The sequence below is a fragment of the Hydra viridissima genome, unplaced genomic scaffold (genome assembly GCF_058129835.1).
Source record: "Hydra viridissima isolate aposymbiotic clone 2 unplaced genomic scaffold, HvirCarnegie_v1 scaffold_10, whole genome shotgun sequence".
Classification (NCBI taxonomy): Eukaryota; Metazoa; Cnidaria; class Hydrozoa; order Anthoathecata; family Hydridae; genus Hydra; species Hydra viridissima.
The window spans coordinates 221,516-245,266 of record NW_028324309.1 but is presented as its reverse complement, the minus strand read 5'-3'; the positions used below and the strand labels follow the sequence as shown (position 1 = coordinate 245,266).

At 21.4% G+C, this 23,751-nt stretch overlaps 1 protein-coding gene and 1 pseudogene across 1 annotated transcript; both read left to right on the top strand.

The window, feature by feature from the left end:
• Nucleotides 1–3,991: 3,991 nt before the first annotated feature.
• Nucleotides 3,992–5,993, top strand: LOC149882474 (uncharacterized; annotated as a pseudogene).
• Nucleotides 5,994–15,941: 9,948 nt separating this feature from the next.
• Nucleotides 15,942–22,218, top strand: LOC149882473 (uncharacterized). The gene is made up of 3 exons (XM_090099986.1): nucleotides 15,942–16,013; nucleotides 16,286–18,353; nucleotides 21,968–22,218. Exons 1-3 carry the CDS (start codon nucleotides 15,942–15,944, stop codon nucleotides 22,216–22,218), a joined length of 2,391 nt encoding a protein of 796 aa, XP_089956112.1.
• The last annotated feature ends 1,533 nt before the right edge of the window (nucleotides 22,219–23,751 follow it).

Genomic DNA, 23,751 nt, shown 5'->3' with positions numbered 1-23,751 from the left:
AATGAACAAACTTGGTGTTTTAGGCAAATAAAATCCTGATGAAAAAACTTGAATTTTAAGATTATCACTTTTAAGTTGCTGGATCAGAATAAAAGGTGTAAGACTTGTTTGTGGTATACAATGAACATCAATAGTGTTTCAGGCAAAAACTAAAGAACAAATCCTTTCCATTTGATAGCAAAAAATTCAAATAAAGAACCAACATAGGAAAGACACACAGCCAAGAAGGCTGTAAAAAAAGATATTTCCTTATACTTTATTGATAATCGTCAGACTCTGAACTTACTTTAAAAGCAAAATACATTAGTAATTTATCTTATTGCTTCATGACTTCAGCACCTTTTGTAAACTAGTATGGTATGCATATCGCGCCTCCATCTTTACACAAGCTGTTAGAGCATGGATACTAAGTTGCAGATTGCTTTTTACTGTAATATAACGAAGAAGCACAAGTCTCTTCATTATGTTATAAGATACAAGATAATCATTATGTTACATGATTCAAGATAGTTATAAATCCTCAGCTTCATGATATCTGCAAAACTTTTTGAAAAAATATAATCCAATATCAGAAAAAAATTTTCTACTTCTTTCCACTTTCAAAACTCAGCCCATGGTCTTTTAGGTCTAAGTAACTTATGAAACTTTTTACACTATATTTGAGAGTTTTTTTTTTAAAGCTCAGTAGATATTTTTCGTATTTACATTTGTTTACTATTTCTCTGAGCTTGAATATCTTGGATTTAAATAAATTAGCCATATTTCATTGTTCGGGAGTAATACAACACTAAGCTACATTATAAACTTTTTAAAGAAAAGCAAGTAAAACTTTTTTTTTACCGTTATATCTTTTCTACATTTAACCATCCTAAAGATGTTAACTCTGTAATTATTATGAAGAGAAGATAATTCTCCGTCCCACAAACATTATTTCAAAAAAATACTGATAGGATAATATAAGGATAACTGAAAAAGGAAATTTTGAAAAAACTAGACTTTTAAAACATACGGACCTTTTAAACAGATTTATTGTAGACCTGAGTGTTACGGCTTTAAAAATAATTTGATGTCTATTGTGTCAACTGTTTGATTAACCTTGCCCAAATTTTTAAATTATTGCTGCTATTCTTTAAAGTTATCAGAATGAATATGTTACCAGCTGGGAGAAAAGGTATCATATGTTCTAAATGTAAAGAAATTCAGTAAAATAAAAGTCGAGTTCAAATCTTAGCTATTTTTATTCTTGATGCTTTTGCTTTGCATGAACTCTGAAGAATGTTTCGCACAATTTTTTAGATCTTTTATTTATCACTAATTGCTCATTGTGTTTGAAGTTATGGCTGTATACATTTTCTTACATTTTTAAAGCCGTTTTTGCAAAAAATGCATGTTCGAATAGCGTTATTTGTGAATCAAATTTCTCTAGAACTTGTACGAATATCATTATGATTTTTTTTACATTAGGGTTAGGGTTTAATTAAATTTTATGCTGCCGAAAATGTAAGAACTGTTTTTTGGTAATTTTTCTAAAACAGCTCTATTTATTTTCCCATACAATATACCTTATGTATGCAAATGTCCATTTGTCCTTTGTTAATAGAAAAGCCTAAAGCTACCTTTAGGTATGATATGCAAATGAGCTTGGATGTTGAAAGTTTTACAAATATTCTAGATGACTGTATGGTAAACGAATTCAGTCGTTTTTTTTTTAACCTTTAGTCGTTAATTACTCGAAAAGGACTTATTTTTTTATACAAGAAACTACAAAATTGGCTAGATTTAGACAGAAAGTGAACTACTAATAACTTTTACTACTATTTAAACTACTACTAACTTTAAAGACAGATTTTTTTTTAATAAAAAATTACCCAGTTAAACTGTGGAGACCGTATCTAATATTGCTTGCAACAGTGTTTTAAGTTGCCATATAACATTAGGCTAAATTGAAGTATACCTACACTTACATCATTGCTGCAATCAAAAATGTGTCGTGGTGAGCCAGTTTCTGAGACTCCTATATCTGATGGATGTTTAAATCTTGTCTAGATGTTAATGTAGGATTTAAATAACAATAACTTATACAAATGAGGGGAAATTCAACGTTCGCAATCTCGGAAAAGTAACATAGCATTGAAGGCATTTTGAAAGTGTACTCTCGACTTGAATTCATTAATATCTTCATAATAATTAAATGCTGCTGTCTGCACTAAATCAGTTCACTGAGCAGCTGTTGCTGTTTCAGGCTATCATATATAAAGCTCACCAATGGAAAATCTATGCAGATCTTAAAATGAATATTTTTGAATGGTTATAAATGAGGTTATTTATAATAGAGAATACTATTATTTGTAAAAAGAAAAGATTTTCAGAGAAGTAGAAAATTGATTAACTCGATATAGGTTGGCAAACAAAAGCTACAATCAAGTTAGAAATAATGAAGACTATGAAAAACGAAAATTGATTTAACACCTCAAATATTGGGTTGTTCAGAATGTAATTTCGATTTTTCCAACAGGTGGTCTAACTATATTTTTTCAGAACCAACTTCACGCTTAAACCCCATAATCATATTTCGACAACTAAATCTAGCTTGTTAAAAAATTTGTTTGATTATTTGAAATAGTTTTTGTTGCATGCTGACAAAATTAAGTTTTTAGGATTTTGAAAAACAAAGCGAAACGTTTTCAAAGGCTTCCTCAATAAAACCTACTCTTTAGTGCGCAACAATTGAAAATCAAATTATATTTTCAAGAATAACAATTTCTCTCTGGATACAACACGAATAACTTAGCTTAAATAATTGCATTATATAAGTTAAGTTATTATTGTCTAAAAATGAGTACCTTTTCACAGTCATAAGCTTTGATAATTGCCAAATAATCATCAAAGGAGATATACCGAAAGATAAAGAAGTCAGTATACAAATCACTAACTCGTTCGTTTCAATAGACATTGAGTATATTTGTTGTAAAGTTATTGAAAAACTCCGCATTTGGATATGTGAATGGTTTTTTAATATCGATGGTTTGAAAATTTATGAATAAACAAAAAGGAGAAAAGCTCCTTTTTTCAACGTCGGTTGCAGAGCTTATTTCTCGAATTGTTACTAACAATGACAATTTTTCAATGGGTAGCAGCCTGATGAAATAATCGGTTTTCAAATTTCATGCCGTATTCGCGCCTATTAACATTTTTGTAAATATTATATTTGCAAGTAGCAGTTTGAAACTGAATTTTGCACTTTTCATTTTGTTAGTATATTCAATAACTATTTTATAACTGAATTTTGCACATTTCATTTTGTTAGTATATTCAATATGACGTCAGTTCTAATATTATGCATATTAATCAATTTAGTTTCTTGAAAAGATTCTTTCATCAAGTTTATTTATCAACATTCGTTCATCAACATTCAAGTTAATTTATTTATTAATGAAATTGAATGTTGATGCTCAATTAAATTCAATTCAGTAACTGCTAAAGTAAGGTATAAGCTAATAAATAACAGGAATATAACTAGTAAAAAAGTAACTTTATTATCATAATTACGAACAAATCACGGTTTGTTGATTTGGGGTTCTAATATCAATATAATACCCTATGAAATTCCTTTTAGTTGGTAATAAAACATGTCTATGGGAGTCCATATTGAGGTGTGCTGAAATCCCTCATTAACATCCAAATGGAAATTTGCATCTTTAAGTATTTATAAACTAAATGATCTAAATTCGGACTTTGGCAGTGCTAATTTCATACTGTAAACATGCTCTGTGAAAAAAATTAATAAACTAATAAATGCTGCCAATCAAATATTTAAGTTTTCTTATCTTTATAACTTTTTTCAAAATTTGATTTATTACGTTGATTCAAGAGCATTTTTGAAAGATCGAAACTTGTGTACGTATCCAGAGTTTTTTCCGGAAGAGGCAGCTGTACAAAAGAAAGAAAATTGTAAACAAGGTTTTTGTGAATATATTTGTTAAGTTTGAAGATGCCAACGTTTGCAAAGACCCATGAAGAATGCAGAAAATCTGTTTGTGTCATTTGCATGAAAAAAGGTGACCAAGAGCTAACGGAAAAACTAAAAATCAAAAGTCCTTCAACAAAGGGAAGAGAAAAGCATTCATTAAGCAAATTCCAAGACTCAGAGCCTAAACTCCCACAGCAGGCTTCTCAAAGTGCTGAAAAGCGCTGAACAAAGTGCTTGTCAATTATTGGACGTTTGCTTCCTCACAACTGTTCTTTAGGAGCTCGTGATGAAAATCTGAGGGAAATTGCAGCTGCAGATCCCGTAGGAGCAGAGCAAGTTGCATCAGCAGTTTTAGCTTCTAAAAGTGCCTCTCCAAATGGAAAAATGTCGTCTAAGTGAAGAGGTATGCTGTGCTGATTTGATATTGTTAATTTAATCTAAAAAAACGTTTGAACTTGTCAATCAAATATTTTAATAGGGCTATATAGAGAGAGGCAAAATTAAAGTATATTAAAAATGCTCCTTCAATATTTTTAATTGATTCTAATTTTGTTCTAAGTTAAGTCCTCAAATCTTAATCTAGTTTAATCACTTGATTGGTTTTGAACTTTCTATTTTATTTGTTTAGGCCCATCATCAGCTCAGCAACTCTTTAAAGAACCTCTTGCAACGGAAAATAGGGTTCAAATACAGGAGAATACTAGACTGTCCAACAATTTAATGCAAAAACTTGGCTCAGCCCTGATTAAATTAGTCCTGTAAGATTTGTGAAGCCAAGTTTCCCTCTAAAGTTTGCTCAAGCTGGCCAAAATATTCATGACCAGTTTATTGTCAGCAGCATAAATCTCGCAGAAAATAAGGAATCATGCCAGGTGGTTCATTTCCTAAGTCTCAGCAGTCTCAGTGAAGCCTTTAAATCAGCTCGAAAATTAACAGAATCTGCCATTTTGAAGTTGAGAATTGGTGGAGGAGGCTCCTTTCTAAAATTAATCTTCACTCACATTGTTTTGGAGGAGAATAAAACCCCGCCAAACAGCCCAGTTCAGAAAACTATCAAACTTATGTCTCAATCCTCAACCAAAGCAACAAGTGTAAAGCAACAAATCCCGATAGCACTTGCACAAAAAACTTCAGAGAGCTACCATAATGTGAAGACTCTTTTGAATATCATTTAAGCTCAAGAAGAATGAAAGAAAGATTCTCTCATCATTTCTTGCGATCTCAATCTGGCAAACATTTTATATAAAATACAGTCTCATACCAGCAAGCATCCATGTTGTTGGTGTGATGCCTCATCATCGAATCTCCAAAACTATGGCCACCTGAGAACTTTTGGTGAGATCAGAAGACAACATTCCGAATTCATCAGAGCAGAAGGAGATTTGAGAAAATCAAAGGACTTTAAAAATATTGTTCACTTGCCAATACTCGATTTTCCTGATGATAAGCTCGTCCTTGAGGCTATCCCTCCATGGAGCTTCATTTGCTACTTGGTGTGGTGAATCACTTGATCAAAACTCTTTGTGATCTTTAGCCACAAGCTAAGGAATTGCCCTCATCACTTCACATTCCCATCCAGCATTTCCATGGAGGTCATTTCAATGGGAATGACTGCATGAAGCTCTTGATTGGTGTGAGCAAACTCCAACTGCTTTCAGAAAAGGAAAATTTTACTCAAGCTCATTGCTTCATTCAAACACATACTCTATTTAAGGATGTTGTGACTACTTGCTTAGGCCAGAATTTGGACCATGACTACGAATCCAAGATTGCTCAATTCCAACAGAGCTACATTAAACTTCCAATTTCAGTTACCCCAAAAGCGCATGCACTGTTTTTTCATGTGCTTCAGTTCATCAAGACAAAAAAAATGGAATTGGGCCTCTTCAGTGAGCAGGCAACGGAAGCCTTGCACTCGCACTTGAAGGTTCATTGGGATAGGTACAAACGAGATTCTTCCCACCCTTATTATGCCAAGCATCTCCAGAAATGTGTAACTGAGTATAATAGCAAGAAAATCTAAACTCTGCTCTAGAAAGATTTTTTGTATAATTTTTTCTTGTAGAAATTAAATAAATAAAAATAAAAAGTCCCTATTTTTACTGATCAAGATATCATGTTTTATAAAAATTTTATGAAAAAAAAAATTTTGGTCTTCAAACCTATCCATAGCGTATATATGAAAGGAAAACTTTTGGATAAAAACTTTTATGTCAAATAAGTCCGTTGGATTTTAATGCAGGATTTTGAAAGTACTCATATTGTGCTACAATTAGTATACACAATTATCACATAAAATGATTTTCCAAGGATATTTCATTGATATAAGGACCCCAAATCAACAAACCGTGTAGGTGCACCTGTTTATTTTACATGAGTTACAAATTTCAATTACAAATTTCAATTACAAATTTAAATTACAAATTTAAATTACAAATTTAAATTACAAATTTAAATTACAAATTTCAATTACAAATTTAAATTAAAAATTTAAATTACAAATTTAAACTACAAATTTAAATTAAAAATTTAAATTAAAAATTTAAATTAAAAATTTAAATTAAAAATTTAAATTAAAAATTTAAATTAAAAATTTAAATTAAAAATTTAAATTAAAAATTTAAATTACAAATTTAAATTACAAATTTAAATTATAAATTTAAATTAAAAATTTAAATTACAAATTTAAATTACAAATTTAAATTACAAATTTAAATTAAAAATTTAAATTACAAATTTAAATTACAAATTTAAATTACAAACTGAAATTACAAATTTAAATTAAAAATTTAAATTAAAAATTTAAATTAAAAATTTAAATTAAAAATTTAAATTAAAAATTTAAATTAAAAATTTAAATTAAAAATTTAAATTACAAATTTAAATTACAAATTTAAATTACAAATTTAAATTACAAATTTAAACTTGAATTGAAATTTCAAAATTAAATTGCAAATTTAAATTACAAATTTAAATTACAAATTTAAATAACAAATTTAAATTACAAATTTAAATTACAAATTTAAATTACAAATTTAAATTACAAATTTAAATTACAAATTTAAATTACAAATTTAAATTACAAATTTAAATTACAAATTTAAATTACAAATTTAAATTACAAATTTAAATTACAAATTTAAATTACAAATTTAAATTACAAATTTAAATTACAAATTTAAATTACAAATTTAAATTACAAATTTAAATTACAAATTTAAATTACAAATTTAAATTACAAATTTAAGTTACAAGTTTAAATTACAAATTTAAATTACAAATTTAAATTACAAATTTAAATTACAAACTGAAATTACAAATTTAAATTGAAAATTTAAATTAAAAATTTAAATTAAAAATTTAAATTAAAAATTTAAATTAAAAATTTAAATTAAAAATTTAAATTACAAATTTAAATTACAAAATTTAAATTATAAATTTAAATTAAAAATTTAAATTACAAATTTAAATTACAAATTTTAATTACAAATTTAAATTAAAAATTTAAATTACAAATTTAAATTACAAATTTAAATTACAAACTGAAATTACAAATTTAAATTAAAAATTTAAATTAAAAATTTAAATTACAAATTTAAATTACAAATTTAAATTACAAATTTAAATTACAAATTTAAATTACAAATTTAAATTACAAATTTAAATTACAAATTTAAATTACAAATTTAAATTACAAATTTAAATTACAAATTTAAATTACAAATTTAAATTACAAATTTAAATTACAAATTTAATTTACAAGTTTAAATTACAAATTTAAATTACAAATTTAAATTACAAATTTAAATTACAAACTGAAATTACAAATTTAAATTATAAATCTAAATTACAAATTTAATTTACAAATTTAATTTTCAAGTTTAATTTTCAAATTTAAATTACAAACTGAAATTACAAATTTAAATTATAAACCTAAATTACAAATTTAATTTACAAATTTAATTTTCAAGTTTAATTTTCAAATTTAAATTACAAATTTAACACGCAAATTTATTTCAAAAATTAAAATTACAAATTCAATTACAAATTTAAATTACAAATTTAAACTTGAATTGAAATTACAAAATTAAATTACAAATTTAAATTACAAATTCAAATTACAAATTTAAATTACAAATTTAAATTACAAATTTAAATTACAAATTTAAATTACAAATTTAAATTACAAATTTAAATTACAAATTTAAATTACAAACTGAAATTACAAATTTAAATTAAAAATTTAAATTAAAAATTTAAATTAAAAATTTAAATTAAAAATTTAAATTAAAAATTTAAATTAAAAAGTTAAATTAAAAATTTAAATTAAAAATTTAAATTAAAAATTTAAATTAAAAATTTAAATTACAAATTTAAATTACAAATTTAAATTACAAATTTAAATTACAAATTTAAATTACAAATTTAAATTACAAATTTAATTTACAAGTTTAAATTACAAATTTAAATTACAATTTTAAATTACAAACTTAAATTACAAACTGAAATTACAAATTAAAATTATAAATCTAAATTACAAATTTAATTTACAAATTTAATTTTCAAGTTTAATTTTCAAATTTAAATTACAAACTGAAATTACAAATTTATATTATAAATCTAAATTACAAATTTAATTTACAAATTTAATATTCAAGTTTAATTTTCAAATTTAAATTACAAATTTAAAATGCAAATTTATTTGAAAAATTAAAATTACAAATTCAATTATAAATTTAAATTACAAATTTAAACTTGAATTGAAATTACAAAATTAAATTGCAAATTTAAATTACAAATTTAAATTACAAATTTAAATTACAAATTTAAGTTACAAATTTAAATTACAAATTTAAATTACAAATTTAAATTACAAATTTAAATTACAAATTTAAATTACAAATTTAAGTTACAAGTTTAAATTACAAATTTAAATTACAAATTTAAATTACAAATTTAAATTACAAATTTAAATTACAAATTTAAGTTACAAGTTTAAATTACAAATTTAAATTACAAATTTAAATTACAAATTTAAATTACAAACTGAAATTACAAATTTAAATTGAAAATTTAAATTAAAAATTTAAATTAAAAATTTAAATTAAAAATTTAAATTAAAAACTTAAATTAAAAATTTAAATTACAAATTTAAATTACAAAATTTAAATTATAAATTTAAATTAAAAATTTAAATTACAAATTTAAATTACAAATTTAAATTACAAATTTAAATTACAAACTGAAATTACAAATTCAAATTAAAAATTTAAATTAAAAATTTAAATTACAAATTGAAATTAAAAATTTAAATTAAAAATTTAAATTAAAAATTTAAATTAAAAATTTAAATTAAAAATTTAAATTAAAAATTTAAATTACAAATTTAAATTACAAATTTAAATTACAAATTTAAATTACAAATTTAAATTACAAATTTAAATTACAAATTTAAATTACAAATTTAAATTACAAATTTAATTTACAAGTTTAAATTACAAATTTAAATTACAATTTTAAATTACAAATTTAAATTACAAACTGAAATTACAAATTAAAATTATAAATCTAAATTACAAATTTAATTTACAAATTTAATTTTCAAGTTTAATTTTCAAATTTAAATTACAAACTGAAATTACAAATTTAAATTATAAATCTAAATTACAAATTTAATTTACAAATTTAATATTCAAGTTTAATTTTCAAATTTAAATTACAAATTTAAAATGCAAATTTATTTGAAAAAATAAAATTACAAATTCAATTACAAATTTAAATTACAAATTTAAACTTGAATTGAAATTACAAAATTAAATTGCAAATTTAAATTACAAATTTAAATTACAAATTTAAATTACAAATTTAAGTTACAAATTTAAATTACAAATTTAAATTACAAATTTAATTTACAAGTTTAAATTACAAATTTAAATTACAATTTTAAATTACAAATTTAAATTACAAACTGAAATTACAAATTAAAATTATAAATCTAAATTACAAATTTAATTTACAAATTTAATTTTCAAGTTTAATTTTCAAATTTAAATTACAAACTGAAATTACAAATTTAAATTATAAATCTAAATTACAAATTTAATTTACAAATTTAATATTCAAGTTTAATTTTCAAATTTAAATTACAAATTTAAAATGCAAATTTATTTGAAAAATTAAAATTACAAATTCAATTACAAATTTAAATTTGTAATTTAAATTACAAATTTAAATTACAAATTTAAATTACAAATTTAAGTTACAAATTTAAATTACAAATTTAAATTACAAATTTAAATTACAAATTTAAATTACAAATTTAAATTACAAATTTAAGTTACAAGTTTAAATTACAAATTTAAATAACAAATTTAAATTACAAATTTAAATTACAAACTGAAATTACAAATTTAAATTGAAAATTTAAATTAAAAATTTAAATTAAAAATTTAAATTAAAAATTTAAATTAAAAATTTAAATTAAAAATTTAAATTACAAATTTAAATTACAAATTTAAATTATAAATTTAAATTAAAAATTTAAATTACAAATTTAAATTACAAATTTTAATTACAAATTTAAATTAAAAATTTAAATTACAAATTTAAATTACAAATTTAAATTACAAACTGAAATTACAAATTTAAATTAAAAATTTAAATTAAAAATTTAAATTAAAAATTTAAATTACAAATTTAAATTACAAATTTAAATTACAAATTTAAATTACAAATTTAAATTACAAATTTAAATTACAAATTTAAATTACAAATTTAAATTACAAATTTAAATTACAAATTTAAATTACAAATTTAAATTACAAATTTAAATTACAAATTTAAATTACAAATTTAATTTACAAGTTTAAATTACAAATTTAAATTACAAATTTAAATTACAAATTTAAATTACAAACTGAAATTACAAATTTAAATTATAAATCTAAATTACAAATTTAATTTACAAATTTAATTTTCAAGTTTAATTTTCAAATTTAAATTACAAACTGAAATTACAAATTTAAATTATAAATCTAAATTACAAATTTAATTTACAAATTTAATATTCAAGTTTAATTTTCAAATTTAAATTACAAATTTAAAATGCAAATTTATTTGAAAAAATAAAATTACAAATTCAATTACAAATTTAAATTACAAATTTAAACTTGAATTGAAATTACAAAATTAAATTGCAAATTTAAATTACAAATTTAAATTACAAATTTAAATTACAAATTTAAGTTACAAATTTAAATTACAAATTTAAATTACAAATTTAATTTACAAGTTTAAATTACAAATTTAAATTACAATTTTAAATTACAAATTTAAATTACAAACTGAAATTACAAATTAAAATTATAAATCTAAATTACAAATTTAATTTACAAATTTAATTTTCAAGTTTAATTTTCAAATTTAAATTACAAACTGAAATTACAAATTTAAATTATAAATCTAAATTACAAATTTAATTTACAAATTTAATATTCAAGTTTAATTTTCAAATTTAAATTACAAATTTAAAATGCAAATTTATTTGAAAAATTAAAATTACAAATTCAATTACAAATTTAAATTACAAATTTAAACTTGAATTTAAATTACAAATTTAAATTACAAATTTAAATTACAAATTTAAGTTACAAATTTAAATTACAAATTTAAATTACAAATTTAAATTACAAATTTAAATTACAAATTTAAATTACAAATTTAAGTTACAAGTTTAAATTACAAATTTAAATTACAAATTTAAATTACAAATTTAAATTACAAACTGAAATTACAAATTTAAATTGAAAATTTAAATTAAAAATTTAAATTAAAAATTTAAATTAAAAATTTAAATTAAAAATTTAAATTAAAAATTTAAATTAAAAATTTAAATTACAAATTTAAATTACAAATTTAAATTATAAATTTAAATTAAAAATTTAAATTACAAATTTAAATTACAAAGTTTAATTACAAATTTAAATTAAAAATTTAAATTACAAATTTAAATTACAAATTTAAATTACAAACTGAAATTACAAATTTAAATTAAAAATTTAAATTAAAAATTTAAATTAAAAATTTAAATTACAAATTTAAATTACAAATTTAAATTACAAATTTAAATTACAAATTTAAATTACAAATTTAAATTACAAATTTAAATTACAAATTTAAATTACAAATTTAAATTACAAATTTAAATTACAAATTTAAATTACAAATTTAAATTACAAATTTAAATTACAAATTTAAATTACAAATTTAATTTACAAGTTTAAATTACAAATTTAAATTACAAATTTAAATTACAAATTTAAATTACAAACTGAAATTACAAATTTAAATTATAAATCTAAATTACAAATTTAATTTACAAATTTAATTTTCAAGTTTAATTTTCAAATTTAAATTACAAACTGAAATTACAAATTTAAATTATAAATCTAAATTACAAATTTAATTTACAAATTTAATATTCAAGTTTAATTTTCAAATTTAAATTACAAATTTAAAATGCAAATTTATTTGAAAAATTAAAATTACAAATTCAATTACAAATTTAAATTACAAATTTAAACTTGAATTGAAATTACAAAATTAAATTGCAAATTTAAATTACAAATTTAAATTACAAATTTAAATTACAAATTTAAGTTACAAATTTAAATTACAAATTTAAATTACAAGTTTAAATTACAAATTTAAATTACAAATTTAAATTACAAATTTAAATTACAAATTGAAATTACAAATTGAAATTACAAATTGAAATTACAAATTGAAATTACAAATTTAAATTACAAATTGAAATTACAAATTGAAATTACAAATTGAAATTACAAATTGAAATTACAAATTTAACTTACAAATTTAAATTACTAATTTAAGTTACAATTTTAAATTCGAAATTTTAATTACAAACTTAAATTACAAATTTAAATTACAAATTTAAATTACAAATTTAAATTACAAATTTAAATTACAAATTTAAATTACAAATTTAAATTACAAATTTAATTTACAAATTTAAATTACAAATTTAAATTACAAATTTAAATTACAAATTTAAGTTACAATTTTAAATTAGAAATTTAAGTTATAAATTTAAATTACAAATTTAACTTACTAATTTAGTTTTCAAGTTTAATTGAAAATTTAAATTACAAATTTATATTGCAAATTTATTTCAAAATTAAAATTACAAATTCAATTACAAATTTAAATAACAAATTTAAATTACAACTTTAAATTACAAATTTAAATTACAAATTTAAATTACAAATTTAAGTTACAAATTTACATTACAAATTTAAATTACAAATTTAAATTACAAATTTAAATTACAAATTTAAATTACAAATTTAAATTACAAATTTAAATTACAAATATAAATTACAAATTTAAATTAGAAATTTAAATTACAAATTTAAATTACAAATTTAAATAAGAAATTTAAATTACAATATTAAATTACAAATTTAAATTACAAATTTAAATTACAAATTTAAATTACAAATTTAAATTACAAATTTAAATTACAAATTTAAATTACAAATTTAAATTACAAATTTAAATTACAAATTTAAATTACAAATTTAAATTACAAATTTAAATTACAAATTTAAATTACAAATTTAAATTACAAATTTAAATTACAAATTTAAATTACAAATTTAAATTACAAATTTAAATTACAAATTTAAATTACAAATTTAAATTACAAATTTAAATTAAAAATTTAAATTAAAAATTTAAATTAAAAATTTAAATTAAAAATTTAAATTACAAATTTAAATTACAAATTTAAATTACAAATTTAAATTACAAATTTAAATTACAAATTTAAATTACAAATTTAAATTACAAATTTAAATTACAAACTTAAATAAGAAATTTAAATTACAAATTTAAATTACAAATTTAAATTACAAATTTAAGTTACAAATTTAAATTACAAATTTAAATTACAAATTTAAATTACAAATTTAAATTACAAATTTAAATTACAAATTTAAATTACAAATTTAAATTACAAATTTAAATTACAAATTTAAATTACAAATTTAAATTACAAATTTAAATTACAAATTTAAATTACAAATTTAAATTACAAATTTAAATTACAAATTTAAATTACAAATTTAAATTACAAATTTAAATTACAAATTTAAATTACAAATTTAAATTACAAATTTAAATTACAAATTTAAATTACAAATTTAAATTACAAATTTAAATTACAAATTTAAATTACAAATTTAAATTACAAATTTAAATTACTATTTAAATTACAAATTTAAATAAGAAATTTAAATTACAAATTTATGTTACAATTTTAAATTAGAAATTTAAGTTATAAATTTAAATTACATATTTAACTCACTAATTTAATTTTCAAGTTTAATTGAAAATTTAAATTACAAATTTATATTGCAAATTTATTTTACAAATTAAATAATACAAATTCAATTACAAATTTAAATAACAAATTTAAATTACAACTTTAAATTACAAATTTAAATTACAAATTTAAATTACAAATTTAAGTTACAAATTTAAATTACAAATTTAAATTACAATTTTAAATTACAAATTTAAATTACAAATTTAAATTACAAATTTAAATTACAAATTTAAATTACAAATTTAAATTACAAATTTAAATTACAAATTTAAATTACAAATTTAAATTACAAATTTAAATTACAAATTTAAATAACAAATTTATATTACAAACTTAAATTACAAATTTAAATTACAAATTTAATTTACAAACTTAAATTACAAATTTTAATTACAAATTTAAATTACAAATTTAAGTTACAAGTTTAAATTACAAATTTAAATTACAAATTTAAATTAAAAATTTAAATTACAAATTTAAATTACAAACTGAAATTACAAATTTAAATTATAAATTTAAATTACAAATTTAAATTATAATTTTAAATTACAAAATTAATTTATAAATTTAAATTACAAATTTAATTTACAAATTTAATATTCAAGCTTAGTTTTCAAATTTAAATTACAAAATTTCAGTTCAAAGTATGCTCAAAAAACTTAACTATAATGTTGCTTTTAAAGTTGTTGGGCATTTCACAAAAAAGATTAACAATACCACCAGTTTAACTACAATAGCAGCTGAACCTAATGAATTGATCTTCATTGAGTTTGACTCGAAAGAGCACTGCAATGATCTTTTATCTAATGCAAAGCAACTTGCCTCAATAGACGAATTAAAATCTGTCTACATTCGCCCAGACCGTACACCTCTCGAACAAGAAACATTCAACAACTTAAACAAAATGTGCGCTACCGAAAATGCAGAACTATTGGCAAAAGACTTACTTGACAAACCCTTTCGATTTGTCATCCGCAGCGAAAACATCAAATGCATTGACACATCCAAAACAGTCAACATCAATGGAAGAGAGAGGAACCCATTCCTCAAATGGAAGTCAGCTGCTGAAGCCATTAAGTCGCTTTCAACATCTCACTAATTCATACCTTAACAAAGCCAGCTCTTCCTTTAAATTATCTCATCTTTCATGCTTCTACACCAATGCAACCTCCCTCAATCCCATAAAACTCATCGAACTGTCCTTACTTGTAGAAAACAACTCTTTCGACATTATTTTTATCACCGAGACATGGTTCAATGACCAATCAACTCCCTCTCTTCCGAACTACAACCTCTATCGTTTAGACCGTTCCAACCAAATCGGAGGAGGTGTAGCTATATACACAAACAATAAAATCATCTCAAACCAAATAGAAGAATCCCTACTACACAAAGATTTTATTCGTTACTATTCAGAACAATTATGGGTCGAACTAAAGCTTCTGAATGAAACTCTACTCCTAGGCTGCATTTATAGACCTCCATCCTCCGGCATCGAAGCCTTCTCAGAGATTTTAAGTGCTATTTTCCATGCCAAAACTTTAGTATCAACCAAAAAATATAATGGTATCATCATTGCCGGTGATTTCAATTTCCCAGAGATTACTTGGACTTCCAATTCAGTCTTTTCCTCTAGTAAAATTGGTCTCAGTTCTTCATTTGTCTCTCTCTTTCAAGATTGTCATCTTCATCAAATCGTCACTGCCCCTACTTTCAAACCTGCTAATCGCCCTATGACAAATACTCTTGATCTAATAATATGTGACTCTCCTGATCGTGCTAGTGTAATTAACATTGGTCCTCCACTCAGTTTGTCTGATCAATATCATTGTTCTATCACCTGACATTACAAACTGGCTTCCAGCGTAAAATTATCACATTTCAAAAGCTCTAAATTTATATACAAGCTTGGTAACTACGAAAAAATCAACGAAGAATTCAATAAGGTTGACTGGTCATCTAATTTTAAAGACTTAAACGTAGAACAATGTTACCAACTTTGGCTCAACAAATACAATGAATGTTGTCATCAATTCATCCCTCGCATGCCGAACAAACCATCCCCCAAAAAACAACCATGGATAACAAAAGAACTATTATCTCTTATTCGACTTAAAAAATCGCTCTGGGCTCGTAACGTCAGTTCAAAATGGAAAATCACATCCCTGGTTGGGGAATATAGAGAAACTAGAAAGCTCGTTAAAAAATTAAGTCGTTCTTCTCTAAAATCCTTCGAAATTGCCCTTGCCAATGATAAGCGTAACCCTAAAAGACTGTTTTCATACATAAATAGTAAACGCTCTGTAATAAATCAGATCTCATCTATGCGAATCACCAGTTCCAGTGAGATCATTAGCTCTGACAAAATTACAATAGCCAATTCACTTAACAATCAATTTCAATCAGTTTTTAGCAAAGAGCCATCCAATGATATTTTTCCCCGTTTTGATCGTAGAACTAACACAATCCTCAATAACATATCTTTCGATACTCTGGCCATTCTTATGGAACTCTCAGCACTAGATATATCTAAATCACTTGGTGTAGACAATGTCAGTCCTCACGTTTTACGCTTTTGTTCTACCTCAATGTCTTCTCCACTTTCTCTTATCTTTCAAAAGTCATTTGACAATGGTGAAATTCCAAGCTCATGGTCCAAAGCAAATATAACACCTTTATTTAAGAAGGGCTCTAGAATTGACCCATCAAACTACAGACCAATATCCCTCACCTCAATTCCGTGTAAAATAATGGAGAAACTTGTTAAGAAGGCAATTATGCAGCACCTAATATCAAACAATCTTTTATCAAATAGTCAACATGGATTTTTAGAAAAAAAAGCATGCGTTACAAATCTCCTTGAAACAATGGACTTCTTGACTGGAAATATAGCCAGAAAGCTACCAGTTGATGTCGTATTTCTGGATTTCGCTAAAGCTTTTGACAAAGTCCCACATCAACGAATGCTTCACAAATTAAAAATGTACGGAATCGAAGGCAATCTTCTCAATTGGATAAAAGCTTTCCTACTCAATAGGTCTCAAAGAGTCATCCTTGGTGACACTCAATCGAATTGGTTACCTGTGACAAGTGGAGTTCCGCAAGGGTCAGTCTTGGGTCCAATTTTATTTGTCATTTTCATCAATGATCTGCCGGATGTAATAAGCAAAGAAAACAGTTGTAAGATCTATGCTGATGACACTAAAATCCTAAGCATTGTCAACTCACTTGCTGCTCAACTTCAACTCCAATCAGATATTGATCAAGTTGTTCACTGGACTAAATCTTGGCTCATGGAGTTAAACGCAAAGAAATGCAAGGTCATGCACTTTGGTCAAAAAAAATTAACTCCTTTCAAGTACTCAATGGAGGAATTAGGCCCTTGTTCAATTACGACTCGAACTACATTGGAAGCAACCACTTCTGAGCGTGACTTGGGAATTCAAGTTACCAATGATCTTAAAGTAGAAACCCAATCCATAATTGCCTCATGTAAAACAAATCAAATGCTAGGCATCCTAAAACACACTTTCCAATCTCGTGATGCTTTTTTATGGAAACAACTCTATTGCACCTACATTCGTCCTTTACTTGAGTTTGCGATTCCGGCTTGGAACCCTCATTTAATGAAAGATGAACAAACTATAGAATTAATACAGCGCAGAACCACAAAAATACCAGACAAACTGAAAAAGCTAGACTACAAGTCCAGATGTTTACAACTTGGCCTATCTTCTCTAGTTGAACGTCGTAAAAGAGGTGACCTCATCCAAAAATATAAGATTATTAATAACATCGACAGAGTCAACTGGCACTTTCCCCTCATCACAATTCCACCAAGAGCAAATCACAGAGAAAGACTTCACCGTGAGAAGTACAACAACAATTTAGCTCGTTTCCACTTTTTTAACAATCGCATTGCCAAGGCATGGAACATGTTACCAGAAAAAGTAATCAATTCTCCAACTGTCAACAGTTTTAAAGCGAACCTCGATAAGTTCTAATGTTACTACAGCTCGCAGCTTTCCTTTGTGAGAGTTGCAATATGAGCTTCACATAAACTAACTATAATCTGACAATCTATTATTTATATTTGTCAATTATTTTTACTTTTGTTGTAACAAATATATACTACTACTACTAAATTTGTATTGCAAATTTATTTTACAAACTAAAATTACAAATTCAATTACAAATTTAAATAACAAATTTAAACTTGAAATTGAAATTACAAAATTAAATTGCAAATTTAAATTCCAAATTAAAATTCCAAAATTTAAATTTCAAACTTAAATTACAAATTTAAATTAAAAATTTAAATTACAAATTTAAATTACAAATTTAAATTACAAATTTATATTACAAATTTAAATTACAAATTTAAATAACAAACTTAAATTACAAACTTAAATTACAAATTTAAATTACAAATTTAAGTTACAATTTTAAATTAGAAATTTTAATTACAAACTTAAATTACAAATTTAAATTACAAATTTAAGTTACAAGTTTAAATTACAAATTTAAATTACAAATTTAAATTACAAATTTAAATTACAAATTTAAATTACAAATTTAAATTACAAACTGAAACTACAAACTGAAACTACAAATTTAAATTATAAATTTAAATTACAAATTTAATTTACAAATTTAATTTTCAAGTTTAATTTTCAAATTTAAATTATAAATTTATTTTAAAAATTAAAATTACAAATTCAATTACAAATTTAAATTACAAATTTAAACTTGAAATTGAAATTACAAAATTAAATTGCAAATTTAAATTACAAATATAAATTACAAATTTAAATTACAAATTTAAATTACAAATTTAAATTACAAATTTAAATTACAAATTTAAATTACAAATTTAAATTACAAATTTAAATTACAAATTTAAATTACAAATTTAAATTACAAAATTAAATTACAAATTTAAATTACAAATTTAAATTACAAATTAAAATTACAAATTTAAATTACAAATTTAAATTACAAATTTAAATTACAAATTTAAATTACAAATTTAAATTACAAATTTAAATTACAAATTTAAATTACAAATTTAAATTACAAATTTAAATTACAAATTTAAATTACAAATTTAAATTACAAATTTAAATTACAAATTTAAATTACAAATTTAAATTACAAATTTAAATTACAAATTTAAATTACAAATTTAAATTACAAATTTAAATTACAAATTTAAATTACAAAATTAAATTACAAGTTTAAATTACAAATTTAAATTACAAATTTAAATTACAAATTTAAATTACAAATTTAAATTACAAATTTAAATTACAAATTTAAATTACAAATTTAAGTTACAATTTTAAATTAGAAATTTAAGTTATAAATTTAAATTACAAATTTAATTTACTAATTTAATTTTCAAGTTTAATTGAAAATTTAAATTACAAATTTATATTGCAAATTTATTTTACAAATTTAAATTACAAATTTATATTGCAAATTTATTTTACAAATTAAAATTACAAATTTAAATTACAAATTTAAATTACAAATTTAAATTACAAATTTAAATTACAAATTTAAATTACAAATTTAAATTACAAATTTAAATTACAAATTTAAATTACAAATTTAAATTACAAATTTAAATTACAAATTTAAATTACAAATTTAAATTACAAATTTAAATTACAAATTTAAATTACAAATTTAAATTACAAATTTAAATTACAAATTTAAATTACAAATTTAAATTACAAATTTAAATTACAAATTTAAATTACAAATTTAAATTACAAATTTAAATTACAAATTTAAATTACAAATTTAAATTACAAATTTAAATTACAAATTTAAATTACAAATTTAAATTACAAATTTAAATTACAAATTTAAATTACAAATTTAAATTACAAATTTAAATTACAAATTTAAATTACAAATTTAAGTTACAATTTTAAATTACAAATTTAAGTTATAAATTTAAATTACAAATTTAATTTACTAATTTAATTTTCAAGTTTAATTGAAAATTTAAATTACAAATTTATATTGCAAATTTATTTTACAAATTAAAATTACAAATTTATATTGCAAATTTATTTTACAAATTAAAATTACAAATTTAAATTACAAATTTAAATTACAAATTTAAATTACAAATTTAAATTACAAATTTAAATTACAAATTTAAATTACAAATTTAAATTACAAATTTAAATTACAAATTTAAATTACAAATTTAAATTACAAGTTTAAATTACAAATTTAAATTACAAATTTAAATTACAAATTTAAATTACAAATTTAAATTACAAATTTAAATTACAAATTTAAATTACAAATTTAAATTACAAATTTAAATTACAAATTTAAAATACAAATTTAAATTACAAATTTAAAATACAAATTTAAATTACAAATTTAAAGTGCAAATTTAAATTACAAATATTAATTTCAAATTTAAATTAGAAAATTAATTTGCAAATTTAAATTTCAAATTTAAACTACAAATTCCAATTACAAGTATATATTACAAATTTACATTACAATTTTAAATTTTACATTTAAATTATAAATATAAATTACAAATTTAACTTTCAAATTAAAATTACAATTTGAAATTACAAATTTTAAGTGGAAAGTTATTTGAAATTAGGATATTAGAAGTATTATTTTCAATGTTTAACTAAAAAAAATTAAATTTGTAATGAAAGTTTGATATTTGTACTATAATTCTAATTTATAAGTTTAAATTAAAGAGTTAAAGGAGAAGCTTAAAATAGAACTTTTTATTACAACTTTTTTTGGAAATTTAATTTCCAAACTGATACTTGATATTAAATAAAAAAATCAAATTAGAGTCTTAAACTAGAAATATTAATTCGAAATTTGAAAAAGAAGTTTGAATTGGAAGTTTATTTTGGAAATTCAAATTTGAACTTTCAGATAGAAATTTAAATTAGAAATTTTGATATGATGATTAAGGTAAACATTTGAATTAAATGTATTTTATGAAAGTTAACTTAGATGATCAAAAATTTATGTAAGAAATTATATTATAAACTCAAACTAGAAAGTAAAACTAGAAATATTAATTAGTAAGTCTATTAAGAAAAGTTAATTAGAAATAATAATGTAAGATTTAAATGAAAAAGTTAAATTAGTACCTTCAGTTAGAAAAATTAAATAAGAAGTTTATATTAGCAAAAAATTAGAAATTCAAAATAAAAGTTTAAACTAGAAAAGTTAATAAAGTATTTAAATTGGAAATGTGAAGAAAATTTTTTAATTTTACATTTTCATTAAAATGTCGAATTATAAGCTTAAGCTATAAAATCAAATAGAACGTTAAAAAAAAATTTATTCAAATTTAGCAAAAAAAAGTTAATTATCAGTTTAATAATTATGATAGAAATCTAAATCAAAAACTTGAATTAAGAATTTAAAGAAGTTTAATAAAGCAGAAGTTTAAATTACATAAAATTATATTACATATAAATTAGAAAACAAAGTTATTTAAATTATAAAATTAAATTTCGAGACAATCCTATCTCCTTCCATTAGGACATGGCTTCTTAAAACTAATTACATTTAACATGATCCAGATTTATTGACAGAGTTCAAACTTCTTCGTAAAAAATTTCCTCGTTTAAATGAGGTCCATGAAATTGGGGTGAGGTGTGTGCCTGAGGAAGTGTTAAAGTGGTTGGCAGAAAATGACCCGACCAGTGGAGAATGGGAAGTACGTAGTGATGAGGGCACGGTATGGGTTGATGTTAGCTCTTTGGCATTAGGAGCTATTGTCCAAAGTGGAGGAGTCACCGTTGAAGACGCAGCGTGGCTGCGCAAGGACTGATCTAAAGTTCACATATATATGGAAGAGCTGGACGCCCTATTATACGGTGTTAACCTGACTTTGGCATGGAAGCTCAGCAAACTCTAGTTGTTCACAGATTTCGTAGCGGTTTTTGCGATTTCTGATGCTGTAGCCGGTAAGTCTAGACTTAGATCAAAAGCGTCACAAAGCGTTCTGAGTGTCATAAATATTCAGTTGCAAAAACTTTAGATTTTTAAGAAGAATTTTAGTTCTATCAAAACTAAAATTTATTTTTTTACATTGATGTGTTAAGTTAAGTAATTTCTATGTTGTATTTTGCACTTGAAAAGTAAAATTTGGCGAACTTTGAAATACGGTTTAGCTGGTTTTGGGTGATTTGAATTTATTTGGTTTTGTGTGATTTGAGTTGATTTGGTTTTGTTATTTTTAGAAACTATTCCTTTTTTAAATTTTATCATTTGTAGAGACATTGTTTTATTTTCCATTCTATATTTTCATAGACAATTTTGCTTTCCACAAGTAAAAGAAAATTACATTCATTTTATATGAACACTAAATACATATTGTGCACTTCATTGAGTTCTATAAATACTTTTAACTCTTAAACTTTTTTCGCATTACTATATCATAACTCCATCTTTCTATCATATTTTTTACTTATATTTTAGTTAATTCAGGATTTTAAAGAAAATTTGTGTTAAAATTGGTAATATTTATATTTTTTTAAAATTAATTGGTAACATTTTGTTTTTATTTAAACCATAAACAAGATTGTAATTAACAACAATTAGAGACCGCCGATTCGTTACTGTTTATTGGTTTGCGGATTGTGCACCGAATTATCTATGCTAAACGGTTCAAATTACTTACGGATCGATTTGATCCGAATATATAATGAAATGCCGGTTCTGGCTCATGAACACTTTTCCATAGTTAATGATGCGTTGGTTAACGTTTTTCATGGATATTTTTCCTGTAGTTAAGGAATGATATCGTTTACCTTTGAATTAAAAAAAATTCTTAAAATCCAAGATGTCTGTTCAATTTTCTTGCCTTGTTTTGTAATGTCCGATGGCAAGTGTGTGAATTCCGTCATCTAAGATAATTCTTTTGTCGTCGTTAGCGCTGAGTGCGACTTTGTTAATTTCTTCGGTGTAAACGTCATGTTGATGAGATCGGAAGACGTTCATGGTGGCAAGATGTTCATTTCCGTTCATTAAGCAGTCTTTAAAATGTTGATGCCTTATTTTCTTTTCAACCACGCACTTTTTGACCCCTTTGCATTTTTTGCTTTCTTTATCTTCAGAGATGTAGTATGAATAGAGCTTGGGTCGAAGACCAACAAATTCTGTGATTTGTTTACCAGCAGCTTCGTCTTTGAACTTACCGATAACCTTTTTATTTTTAAACCCAACGTCAAATCCAAAGTTTTGAACGGCAGGATGGTCTTTTGGGAATTCGCTGGTGTCAAATTTAGCTTCAACATCGTCAGCAATGTCTTTATAGAAATCAGGAGTTTCAATTTCAAAAAATAGCGAGTCAGTGTCGGTC

Bases quoted from the DNA above. Each gene is read 5' to 3' on its own strand.
- LOC149882473 (XM_090099986.1), top strand. From the start codon at position 15,942: ATGGTATCATCATTGCCGGTGATTTCAATTTCCCAGAGATTACTTGGA. The intron at 16,014-16,285 runs GTAAAATTGGTC...TTTATATACAAG, and splicing joins CAATTCAGTCTTTTCCTCTA to CTTGGTAACTACGAAAAAAT. The intron at 18,354-21,967 runs GTTTTAAAGCGA...AACATGATCCAG, and splicing joins CAATTCTCCAACTGTCAACA to ATTTATTGACAGAGTTCAAA.